Source organism: Anguilla anguilla, chromosome 16 (assembly GCF_013347855.1).
Source record: "Anguilla anguilla isolate fAngAng1 chromosome 16, fAngAng1.pri, whole genome shotgun sequence".
NCBI lineage: Eukaryota > Metazoa > Chordata > Actinopteri > Anguilliformes > Anguillidae > Anguilla > Anguilla anguilla.
The window spans coordinates 36,766,202-36,779,953 of NC_049216.1; the positions used below are offsets into that span (position 1 = coordinate 36,766,202).

General features: G+C 43.4%; 1 protein-coding gene across 1 annotated transcript; it reads right to left on the bottom strand.

Annotated features, from left to right (window-relative positions):
* Positions 1–1,461: 1,461 nt before the first annotated feature.
* Positions 1,462–13,734, bottom strand: LOC118215181 (malignant fibrous histiocytoma-amplified sequence 1 homolog). The gene is made up of 11 exons (XM_035395664.1): positions 11,673–13,734; positions 8,810–9,680; positions 8,152–8,440; positions 7,163–7,349; positions 6,697–6,875; positions 5,994–6,502; positions 5,470–5,624; positions 3,838–4,015; positions 2,811–2,878; positions 2,640–2,717; positions 1,462–2,195 (listed from the first exon to the last, which is right to left on the bottom strand). The coding sequence occupies exons 1-11, from the start codon at positions 11,686–11,688 to the stop codon at positions 2,182–2,184; spliced, it is 2,544 nt and encodes an 847-aa protein (XP_035251555.1). The 5' UTR covers positions 11,689–13,734; the 3' UTR covers positions 1,462–2,181.
* Positions 13,735–13,752: the final 18 nt, after the last annotated feature.

The following is a 13,752-nucleotide window of genomic DNA, read 5'->3' on the forward strand; positions in this document are numbered from 1 at the left end:
TAATGGGCTAGCCGAAATCACGTAATTGCAGCTGCCAGCTTCTTCTTGTTAGCTTTTTACGGCGGTTGGAATCCAGTATTGTTGCATTACCGCCACATAGTGTCTGTGAAGTGTCTGTGAAGTATCTGTGCTGCGACACTTCCCCTCCCCGACACCCTACCCCCTACCATATGTGCAAGTCTTCGAGTTTTGTTGTAATGTTTGTAATGTTTGTATGATGTTGCTATGTGCTGAGGTCTTTCTTCGATTCAATGAAACGAGTGCCCTCTCGTTTCATTGAAAGGACTGTTTTTTTTCCTCCTCCTTCCTCCTGTTCTCTCATTTCTCATCTAATAAGATGGCGCCGCAGATGGCTGCCTCGGTGTGTTGACCAAAACAAATTCCTCGTATGTGCAAACGTACTTGGCAATAAAATACGATTCTGATTCATATTGTGTGTCTCTGAACATTTATTTAAGTCCTTTCCCATAGTCCAATTTTCTTTATGAAATTAAACATGATCCTTCTTCCTGTGCTGTTCTCTACTGCCTTAAGTATCTTCTTAAAAGTCATATCCTCTATCCCCACCTCTCTCAGCTCCTCCATCATACTCCCCCTTTCCCTTTGGTACCTACTACAATTGATTAAAGCATGTTCCACAATCTCCTCTACCTGGCAGTAATCACACACACCTGTAGGGTGCTTCCCAACAACTAAATAATGTTTTATTTAATGAACTATATCCCAGTCTTAACCTTGTAATGATGACCTCCTCTCTCTTGTTTCTAATAATGCTTCTTCTTTTTGCATCAACTTGATTCTGAATTTGGTATAGATGCCTACCTATCACGTCTCTATCCCACCACTGCTGCCATTTCTGTATCCCTTTCTTCCACATTACACCTTTTGCTTCTGCTTTACTTATTTGAATTGCTACCTGTGTCTCCTCTTTTGCTAAAGCCTCCTTGGCCAATATATCCACAGCTTCATTTCCCTCAGCTGCCAGCTGACAGATTCCACTCAATTTGAGCAGTTTTCTACGGTCTTGCCGCTACGTCATACGCGCATGCAAATGAGCGCCCCTCGAGATACGCGAGAACTGGAGAAAACTTCCGCTTTCCGGTTCCATGGATTCCAATGGGAGATTCCAATCAAAAGATTTGGTTCTCCACAGCAAAAAACAGTTATTGGTTGGAAATCAGTTTAAATTTGTTGAAATCAGTGAGTCACTGATAGCGTGTCATTTTTGTTCTATATTCACCTTTCAATAGTTTTATCTGTGACCCCCTATTCCCCCATATAAATGAATGTTTGCATATTTACAATAGAATGTGCATGTCGGTGACTTTTTAAATTTTTTATTTAACCATTATTTAACCAGGAAAACCCCATTGAGATTGAAATCTATTTTGCAAGGGGGACCTGACATGAAACACAAAGTTACCCAACAGGACTTGCACCTAACAAAATGTACAAATATAAAATGTGGAATGAGACAGAGGTGTAACAATAATTAAAAGTAGAGAAGAGGTTAAAAGAGGTTAAAAGCAGGAGCATACTTCGGTCACAGAGTCATACATTGCATGTTTAAAGTCCACAATTGAAGTTAATTTGTCAAGTTTAAAATTCTTTTGCAGATTGTTCCAGCTGTAAGGTGCAAAATATCTGAAACCCATCTTACCGAATTCAGTATTGGGACGAGGGACTTTAAGGAGTATCAGGTCCCTAGAGCGGACGTGATAACTGTGAATTTCTAATTAGCAGACAGCTGAGGTAGGAAGGGTGTAGACCAATTATTGTTTTGTAGATGAATATGTACCAGTGGGTCAATCTGTGCAGATGTAAAGGAGTAAACCCAGACCATTCATATAGGAGACAATGATGGGTTAAAAATTTTGCACCTGTAATGAAACGTAAAGCGTTGTGGTAAACCATATCCAAGGCATGTAAAGCAGAAGAGGAAGCATGCATATAAAGTATGTCTCCAAAATCTAAAACAGGTTAAAAAGTAGCTGTGATGAGTCTCCTCTTAACTTTGTGACTAAAACAAGATGACAGATATTGGGACCTGTCAGAATCTGACGGTAGCTGACTTCATTATTGTGAGCTGTGAGAACTGAGTTCCGATTGGTCAGAAGTGCTCATGGTTCCGCCTCCTGTTTTCAGCTCAACATGCAGGGCATTCACAGACCTCAGTGGCCTTCAGGGGGAGACGACTGCAAGACAAATGAGTTGTAATGATTACTGCGCGATAGCCCAGTGAAAATCTCACTGCTCCTGTGCTTTCAGGTACTGTTTGTGTGTGGCCCTGTCTGCTCGATGGCGGGTAAAACCTTCCGGAACTCACTATCTAAGTCAGTGGTTTCCAAACGTTCTGAGCACCATACCAACTTAATGTGCAAATATCTTTCTGTGATCCACTTAAAATGTGGCCAAACATAGACACCTGTGGAGAAATATTACAGTAAAACATTGCACATGTATATGTCAGAACACTGATTGTGCACTGTAACTAGTGTTGCACAAGCAGAAAGTATATTTGATTTGACTTGTGTAGACATCATTGTAAAGTTGGTAAGTTACAAGATCATTTTTTATCTCCCAAGCATACCTCATCCCCCCTGAATCTCAACAGTTTGGAGACCACTATAGGAACTTACCATGCACGATCATGTGATCTGTAGTGATGTTCTGATTGGTGACAAGCTGTGCGCTGTCAGTTTTTGGATCATTTGGGACTGTGAACAATAAATGCAGATGTATTACATAACCACTACAAAAAGCAAAAATAGTTGTAATAATACTAATAATAATTATTATTATTTTAATACCTTTTGGGAAAAGTAATTCAGTTCGGCAGGTATGGCCATTATTGCACACTAGTTTTTCTTCCTTCACGCTGGATAAAATGGAAAAATCAACAATATTACAGGAAAGACCTAATTTTCTTCAATCAATGAATAAAGCAATTCTTTGCAGTGCTATTCCAACCTCTAGATATTTAAGGTTAGTAAAAGATTTTCTTCGGTTACAGGACAATTTGGCAGTGCAGCGTTTTTGTTGTGACTCAGCCCGTGGAAAATGATAAAGTTAGCTCAAAGTGTACATTACATTTCAGCCTGAATAAAATTTTTAAAAATTAGTATTGCTGGGCCAGTTGTCTGGCAGCAAGCTGTAAAGCGATGGTTCCCAAGCAGTGGAGAGGTTGAGGTGGGTAGTGAGATGGCACATGTTATGTTTAGGCCTGAAGCAGTTCCCATTTAAATATCTCAGTCAAATTAAACACCACCTGTTACTTACAGATCGTACAGCGTACATGCTTCTGTTAACACCTTAAAAAAATACTATCTCTACATTTCAATGTATATATAGCTGCCCTTTAATATGGAGCAGGCCACATAAAATGTCTTCACTTATTAAGGGGGTTGTGGGTGCAGAATGTTTGGGGACCACTGCCCTAAAAGGAAATTTCACTGTTAAATCAGATTTTAATATAGAGCTGAGCTGTCTACTGATTGTATGCTGCAAAAAAAGGCAATTGCATTAAACAATCTTGCAGATATCCATCCCCCATCATGGAAGAATCTGCCCGATTGACACCGTGTGCAGCCCAGGGAAATCCTTCCCTCTCTGTGCAGTGGCACAGTGGCAATCAAAAGAAGCGCATTTAGATTAGTGTTTCAGGTGCATGCAGTTAGGCTGGAAGGATAGGGTCCCCAGTAAGTCACTGCTAAATGCCGAAAAGGAACTCAAGAGACAAGAACAGGAAAAGTATGAAGAAAAGTAAGAATTAAAGCACACTCCACAGCAGTGGAGGGCATAAATAATGGACGGTAGTACTGAAGTCAGGGTACGTACACCTTGTAGATGTCCAGCCCGCCCAGATTGCGAATGTCACTCCACTGGAAGTCGTGGAGGCAGCCTTGCTGTCTGCAGGGACTGCAGGTGATCTGGAACAGGCCGGGCCACTGTTCCGCCAGCTCCGACAGCTTCCACATCACGGCCAGGATCAGGTCCCACGAGCGTCTGAAATCCGCTGCGGGGGGGGAGGGTTTCTTTGGTTACTCGGACCCGAAAATCCGGGTCTAGGCTTGGCCCGAGGTCAGTTCAGTCAGTGCCCACAGAACGTTATTTAACTTGTTGGTACGAATCCTTAGTGGCCATGACGCTGGTGAAGAAGATGTTCCTTTCAAGGTTCAGTGGTCATTTATTGACTGTCTCTGTATTGTCTCCCTTTTTAGTACAACCTTGCTTGATTGCCACTTAATTTATCCAGTAGGTGACCGAATAAGCTTTCTAAGGATGTATAACATGTCTAATATTACTTTGGGAATAGCATTTTATAGCTCAGCATAACCGGAAGTTTTGTCTCATTATAGCTGCATTACGCATTCACTCTGTGGTAGCAGTAAAAGACACTGCACCCGGCAAAACGTTATTGATGGGTTTCGTAATTTCTTGGAAAATATTATTATTCTTGAGAACTTCTGAGCATGACTAAGACATATGTTTCCTGATAGACTCAGCATTGATTTTCTGTCTCTGTCTACTAAACACAGGTAATATTTCTTCATCGATATGTAGGCTAAGTGTTACTGCTCAAAATATTTCAGTTATATACGATATTTTGAACTGAACGACTTAATCAAATTCATTTCTTATTTTTTGCCTAGACAATTGCATTTGTGGCACTTTATTTCTTCCTAAGATATTAATACACTACCCTGTAAGCGACTCCCTGATTTCAACCAATCGTATTTTGTTGTGAAGAACAATACGTTTTGATTGGTTCAAGCCGGTCACTGACTGACGGCTCATTTTAGCTTCACCCATTATATGACATATGGCTTCACTGTCACTAGAAGCTTCTGATTGTAAAACTTTTCACACTGAACATAATTCAATTATTTCACATATTCTGTAGGATAAGGACAATATACAGAATACACTTTCCTATGATCTCACACACATTTACACACACACAATCTCACGCACACATAGTCACAGACACATACACACACAGTCTCACGCTCACACATACTCAGACTCACACACACAAACATACACACACACACACACACAGTCTCACACACACATGCACACACACACACACAGTCTCACGCACACATGCACACACATACACACACAGACACACACACACACAGTCTCACACACACACACACACATACACACAGTCTCACGCACACACACACACATACACACAGTCTCACACACACACACACACACACACATACACACACAGTCTCTCACACACACACACCCACACACACACACACAGTCTCACACACACACACACACACACACACACATACACACACAGTCTCACACACACACACACACACACAGTCTCACACACACACACACACACACACAGTCTCACACACACACACACACACACACAGTCTCACGCACACACACACACACACACACAGTCTCACGCACACACACACACACACACACACTCCTCACCGCTCGCTGCAGGCCTTCTGCAGCGTATTTGTATGTACTGGTCCTCCCCCTCAGAGCCCTGCCTCAGCAGCACCAGAGTGCTACTGTAGCCCAACAAAAAGTAGTCTCTGCCCACCCAGTAGGTGGAATACAGGGAGCAGGCCCGAACGATGAGCCTGCCAAGAGAAGCACATTCAGAAGCACAGCCAGCTGAGCAGCACAGGGATAATGGAGGAAGGGACACATTCAGAAGCAGAGCCAGCTGTGCAGCACAGTGGTTAGGGAACTGGGCTTGCAACAGAGTGGCTGCAGGTTTGATTTTTAGGGGTTGGAGTGCTTAATTCCCAAAAATTTGATTTCCTAGTGATCCAAAGACGAGCGTCCTGCTGAAGTGAGAACTTAAATAAGTACTGGTGTAGTGCCTTCTCACCTGGAGAGTACCCCAAAGTGCTTCCCATTAAAAAAATTCTAAAAGAAAGTAAAAATGATCAAAAGTGAAGATAAGTCAATCAAGTAAAAGAAGTAGTGAAAACAGAAACGAGTACCTGTGGAAGACGCCGTAGGGGATTTCGGGTAGGAAATAGACAGTAACTCTGAGGTCCTCCATGTTGTCCTCTCCCCACATGTTGCTCACAACGCCGGCATCCTTCAGGTAACTGGGGAACAGGTAGGCGGTGTCCCGGTTAACCAGCGTAGGTACCGAGGGCCGGCTGGGACTCCACTCCCTACCTGGGTCAAACTCCTGGGCATTGGGGTTGAGGGGACTGGCAAGTGTGGTGGGAAGGCAGATGTCGAAATGCCTGAGCAAGCACACCAGTTCTCCCTCTTTATTGGTGGAGCCTGCTAGTGCACGCATGATGCTCTTGTCTTTTGCCACGTCCAGCTGCGCGAGGGACCTGTGGGCCAGGGCTGCGATGGCGCTGTTGTGCAGGGTGGCCTTGCCCTTTAGATTGCTCACCCAGGCACCCCTCTGCCTCCCCAGGCTGTTTACCTTCTGCAGGATGTTGTGGGGAATCTCCTCCAAACACCTGACCAGGTCGTGTCTGACCACCGTCTGTCAGAACAGAGAGATGAGAGGAAAAGTTTGTGAAAAGTTGAGTGTAAAGATTTAAGATGCAGACACTGTATAGCTATATGGTTATCATGTGCTGCAAGTGGTTAAAAATGGCATGCTTGGCTGAGTGTACTGTGTCCCAAGGACAGTAATGCAGCCAGCCTACCTGTGGCTGTTTCTGAACAAACCCTCACCTTGAACAGTGTGATGAGGAAGGATGGTTTGGTGAAGACCTTGACCCTCAGGGCCTCAATTTCCTCGTACCACACGATGATCCCGATCCGATGGAGGTAACGCAGTATGCTGTGCCAGTCCTCTGTGTCCAGATCCTTGACGAGAGTGTGTTTCTTAAGTTCATTAATGTCCACAATTCCTGTGCATGTCAGAGTGTTAGGTTAGTTTTCCACAAAATGGATTTGAGCCCATCCTTACTGTTCCTTAAGCTTTCATGATATACAGAACTCTGTGAATGCCCAGAGCACAGTTAACACTTTGCAGAGCAGGTTTTTTGGAATGTTTTTTCAAAATTCAAAGTCAGTGTTCTAGAACTCAACTGCTCTCAGTCATCAGTAGTGATTGTGACATCAGCATTAGAATGCTCAGTTAAGAACATTCGAATCACATATTTGTGACCTCACACCTTAAAATCTCCAAACGTACCATGCTCTGGAGTGTTTTTATTTCTTTTGAGGTCTCGTACGGAAGACTCTGCCGCTTGGTAGCTCTGTGGCAATGTTCTCTCTAAGTTGGGAAACAGGTCCTTGTTGTAAATGTGTTTCAGGATGTGTTCCTGCAGCTTCTCAATCTCTGCAGGTTTGGTGCAGTCCATGAGCATCACGTCAAGCACCTGTTAGCAAAGCAAGAACATTGCATGAATGAAGGTCGTGCAATGTGGTTATTAAAACATATATGTACACCGATCAGCCACAACATTAAAACCATCTGCATTTTTCTGATGTTACAAGCATTGTTTCTCCTGAATATTTTTTCCATTGAGTTCAACAGGAAAATTAATCAGGAGAAACAATGCTTGTAGTATCTACTGCATATCTGGCAGCAGCATGGAGGTTTGAGGCTCATTTGATACCACGGACCCTTGATGACTTAAAGCCATTTAGCCAACAAGTGTGTACTGTATCAGCGTTATTTACAGTTGAATCTAGTCCCACCCCCCATTTACCATAGAGATCCATTCAAATGCAAAGAGTTTTTGTATCGCTTGTAGGACAACCTGACAATAAGATATCCAGACTCTGATGATGTTGATAGGTCACAGACATCAGGAAGTCATGGCATGCAAAGGATATGCAACCAAATACAAAACATGACTCTTTTATTTGACATTATGTTAATTTGTCTAAAACACTGAAATGGGGGACTACGTATGAAAAGTGCTGTAATTACTACATGGGGAAACCAAAATGTAGCTTATAAGAATATACAAACAGACAAACAGAAAATAAAATATTAAATCAGAAAAAAACAGAAAAATATATATATAAATATTACATCTGTTTCAGGGACAGGCACATGACTACTGTACACACTCATAGTGGTCCACCGCAGGTCAGCGAACACCTGTCTCATCTGGGGCGGAAATAGATGGATGTAGTTATACAGTTAACAGCTGAGTGATTTTGCGAGCGTACCGTGAGGTTGTAAGTGGTCAGCTGATAGAGTCTGTTCAGCTGCTTGGTGAATGGGGTGGGGTCATCTTTGTCCTTGATGTTCGATATCCGTTGCTCAAGTTTGGACCTCCTGTCCTCCAGCATGGCCTTGGCTTTCCTGTTTATGTCCTCTTCCTTGAGGTGGGCGTCGGGGCACTGGTCTGCGTGAGTGCCCACGGGCAGCACCACGGAGCACGGAGCCCTCATCATCATGTTATTGATCCAGAAGCTCACGTTGTCTTTGAAAGACTGGGGCTCCGAGATGCTGTAACTACAAGATCAGAGGACAAAGCACCTGTGAGGCCGGACAGCTGGCCACTGAGTGGAGAGTTTGTCCTGAACAGCACTGTGACACCGGTGGTATATGGCAAGCCAGTGCAGTGTGGTGCTTTTCAGAAAGAAGTATTCCATCATATTTAAATCAACAGTTTTTCATTGACAATAGTGCTATTTCAACAGGATTTTTTAGGTAGTCACAGTTCAGATCTGGCCGGAAGACACTTTCTGAGGGTAAAAAGACAGATGTTTCTACTGTCCAAGTTCATTTAAATCTAATACAATTCCATTTCCTGAAACACCGGAAATGAAATGGAATTTACCCACCCGCCCCCCAGCCCCCGAAAATGAGCCGATGGTTCACCTGGCCAGGTTGATGGCGAGGATGACGAAGGCGTGTGGAGTGATGAAGACGTGGTGGGTGAGGTAGTATTCCTCCTGCCCGGCAAAGTCCCAGAAGAGCATCTGAACGCCCTGCTTTTTCACCTCGCATATGTCGATGCCCACGGTGCGGTCGGTCACGCCCACCTCCACGGCATGCCCCGCCCTCAGGCTGCGGCAGAGGGTGGACTTCCCCGCCATGGAGGAGCCCAGGAACATGACCTTCACCCTGGGGGCCGGCTGAGTCTGGCCGCCCGCCCCCATCTGGCTGAAATAGCTCCGCACCTCCTTCAGGCCGCCGGCACACACCTCCTCGGGAGGCCTCCTCAGGGGGTTCCCCGCCGCCCGGAAGTCGGCCAGGCCCGTGTTGAGGAAGAGCTCGGCGGGAAGCTCCACCAGACGGTTGTTGTCCACGTAGAGCTCCCTCAGCTTTGGGAGGCCCAGCGCCCCCTGCAGGTCCCGCAGCCGGTTGCTGGAGAGGTTGAGGAACTCCAGACGCACACACTTCTGCAGGTCGGAGGGCAGCTCGGACAGGAGGTTGCTGCTCAGGTTGAGACGCCGCAGTTTACCCAACATGGCAAACACCCCGTTGGGTATGCATTCCACACTGTTCTGATTCAGGTACAGCACCTCCAGGCAGCCCAGCTCTTTGATCTCCAGGGGGAACTCGGAGAGCTTGTTCCAGGACAGAAACAGTTCCTTCAGGTTTTCCAGCTGGGAGATTAGAGAGACCTGCTTCAGCTGATTCACCTGGAGATCCAGGCTCTCCACCTGCTTGGCTCGGGCAAACAGCTCCGGAGGTAGATCTGTCAGCTTCCTTTTGGAAAAATCCTGTTTTTTTGCCTGCTGGACCCCTGGGTTGTGATCAAATGGTACAATCAGACTGAGCAACACGTTCTCTGTGAAGGCTAGGCTTCCGCTGTGAGTGGCCTCAATGCTTAGATCCCACATATGATCTTTACAGCCGAAAGGAAACTAACAAATGTGCACACAAACACAGGAGAACAGATATCAGTCCTGGGGGATATTTCTCAAAGCAGGTTTAGCTGGATAAGACCTGAGTAAAACCCAACCATGTCCAACCATGTTCCAGATTTGGGAGTTTTACTCAGTGCAGTTATCACACTAATGCTGGCCTTACACTGGCAATATCTTAAGTGATTTAACAGTCTTTAAAATCGTAGTAAAATCTTGCCAGTCCTACCTCAGTGGGTGTGCATACCCCTCACACCCCAGGGTTAGTGCGAGATTGTATTAAGTCTGTGAAGGCCTTTTTCTCAGCTTTACCGTTCTAGGTAAAAATTAAATGTGTTTAATAATTATCATAAGTCTTTTGTCTTGATTTATAATCCTACCTACATTATGAAACCGCAATCCTCCTGCCAGCAGCCAATAGGAGCGCTGTCTTTGTATGACATCAGCACACCGGAGGAGGGCTACGATAAAAAATCTGCTAAATAAACCTGTTGGAGTCTTACAGTGCATGAAGCTGCATGATTCCCAGTCTTTGCTAAATTTAGGATGTGTGGCACTTCTAGGATTAAAAACCCATGATTTAGGACAGATTTGTGGTTAAGAGAGTGTGTCAGAATTTAGTTGTGTAGAAGTCATCTAGTGTAAGGTCAGCATAACTCTGTAATCCTACAGACAGGGTCCTGGGTAAGAACCTAATTTTTATATAAACTTGAAATACTTCGAACACTAAATTATAGATCCCTGCAGATTGCTGACAATTTACTAAACAATTTATATTCCCGCTGATATTCCGTATAAAATTACCATTTAAAAAATGACTGTATGTTGCAGTTGATGGCATTTTAAAAGTTAGCAGAACCCACTAGGAGTGCTTTTGAATTTTTGCGGACTCTAAAGGGTATTTAATATATATTTAATATTTAATAGCAACACTGGCTCTGTGAGGACATACAGCCTCGGTATGTGCTAGACAGCCCCAATCAAACATTTGCCTGAATGCTTCACTTTAAAATATTACATTTATCCACTGAACAGCTGATGAAATTCAGGTTTATATTTATATTGTATATGGAATATACAATATATTAGATATTGAAGACAAAATATGGAAGATATTCAAAGATATTGTTTGAACAGGTAGGTTTTGAGTCAGAAAGAGAATATCATATTTTTTTTGTACATCACATACAAAAGTTTCAGAGCATGATTTCACATGATTGCTTTTGTATATGATAAAGTAATGTGTTGATCATTTGGGTCCTTTAAGTGGAATATGCTTTAAAAAAAATCTAAATTGAAACATAATATGGAGGATAAGGGAAAGTTAATTATTGTAAAAGACTGCAAAGTGAAACTGAAAATAGTATTGTGTCTGAAGAACAAGATTTAAGGTTTCAGTGAAGGAAATAGAAAGTAGAAAAGTTGTCCATGTAGCATTTACCAGTCTACATTTAGTATAAAAAAAAAACAAACACATTTTTTGTTTTATGCATGGTAAAATCTGACACAGGTAAATGGCATGTTTTTCATTTAATCATCCATTCATTTCATTGTAAAATTTACCAGATGAGTACCTTGTGACATAGTTCCAATATCATACATTTATTATAATTAAGTGGTATGCTACACATTTAGCATAAAATACTAACAGCCTGATATTTATGAAGCCAGAAATAAACTAAGAGGCCTAAGAATAAACAAATCCCATTTCCTTTAGAGCCAAGCATGGTGCAACAGAAAGACACCTTAATTCAAGGCTCTCAAATGCAGAACACAGGTGGAAGAGTCCATTTTACAGGTTGTGGGGTTTAGTTACCCTTGGCTGTAATATCGGTACCCAGGTTATTTTTAAAGGGAAGTGCCGTACCTACCCTCGTACTCTGCCATCTCGCTCTTCCAGCACGCGTGCACCTGTTCTCACAGTACCCGCCATCCACTGCCGTCGCTCAGCCTGGGAGGCATTTTATGTAGATGGGTGGGGCTAGGTGCTACTCAAAATAGTTTCACTTTTAAGTTAGTGTTTGATCTGAAGTGCGATGGCCGCCGCCACTGCCTAGTCTCGATTTAAATGCGTCAGGCTTCAGATACGACACAGACCTGAGGAAATGTCAGCGAACTCAACGCCACGTTTAAGCAGTAAATCCTGGACCAGACACGACGGTATCTCTGTGCGCCAGTCAACCGCACATCACAGGGGAAGACAAGAGAAGTCATGTGAAATTCATTTTAAAATACAGAAAATACTGGCTTTACTTACTTCAATAGTTTTTTTATTATTAAAGACATTCTCTAAGAAATATATTTACATACAGTTTGAGTGGAAGCCTCCATTTTACCCACAGTTGAGTCAGCTGCCCTCCAAGTTTATTTTTTCTTTACTATTCGCCCACACCATTTCTCAGCACGAGTTAAAATTATTAGCAAAACACCAGCAAATTACAACACTTATTCCTTTTTATATATATATATTTGTCGTTGGAGTTTGTTCCCTCTTCATGCTAAACCAGCATGATTCCTTTGTGGAAATCAAAAACAGAAGAAAAAAATGCAAGTAAACAAAATGAAGAACATGTATTCGGTCTAAAACAAACATCTTGCTACACAACATTCTCCGGAAGTACAGCAGTGCACTGTGGGTCAGGGACAGATCAGGACGTACAGTCAGCCAGTTGCATCTCGCAGATCTAGAATGATTCTACAGCCAAACCATGACCACGCGCTCAACAGTTAGGCCAGAGAGGGAGGGAGAGCCAGACAGGCATACAGAGAGGCCCTAAGAAAATACTCCAAAGAAAACATTTTGATAAGAGGAAAGAAAAAAGTTATTAAAAACTTGACCCCTTTGGCCGACTCCCATTTCCTTATATGGTCATATGACGGGGTGGAAGAGGGTTCTGCAATGCTCAAACTGCTGGAGGTAGATGGAGTTTCCACTGAATAATCTCACCATGGCACCCCGAGCCTCTAAGCAAGCCCGTGCTCTCCAGCATCATGGTCACTGTGAGGCAAACGGCAGTGACCAACTACACTGGGGATCGGGGGCGGGGGGGGGGGGGGGGGCGTATATCTGCTAAGCCAAGTGATGACATTTCATCTGTCAGCTAAGGGCTCAAAGGTGGGGAAATGGGGGAAAGATGCAGGGGGCCCTGTGACTCCAGAGGTCACATGGATTGGTGCTCAGACCAGCCCAAACACAGGATGCTGTCATCTACAGCACATCCCCACTTCCGCTCAGCACAGAACCACTTTATTTGCAGTCATAAACTGTTCCTATACTTGCATCCGCATGTAAAACAAGTGTCAACCCATATTTCTTAGCACCATTGCTCTATCCTGGGTGGAGTCAATATTCCTTTCCCACAAAAAAATAAGAAATAAACTGATGCAAGAAGCACAAAATATACTTTTTAGGACAGCATTGTGGCACAGAGGCTAGAGGGCTTGACTTCCTGTTTTCGACTTCCTGTTTTGTCCGAACCTTTATTTGAGGTATCATGCCCGGTTTGCTTCATTTAAGATTCATATATGCACAAATGGGACACAGTCATCTGCTAAACTAATGATTTAATACCATCAAATACTTCCAAACAAAAGAATAACAAAAACTAGCCACCATCCTCTATTAATGTCTTAACCCAAACACTTCTGTGCATAAGAAACAGCACCATGGTTTGAGGATGAAAATAACCAAATGAGACGTCAGTTTTTGTTTATAGACACCCCCCAAATAATCAAAATGAATTACCTGTTTAAAATGCTTTAGGACTAAACACATGGGGGGAATACTGTTGATATGTTTGTGTGATTCTGCAGTAAACTGATATGAAGACTGGCAATAAACTCCGGGCGAGAGTGAGGGGGACGTGTAATGTGTGTGTGTGTGAGTGTGTGTTTGTGTGTGTGAGTGTGTGTGTGAGAGTGTGTGAGAGTGTGAGTGTGTGTGTGTGTGAG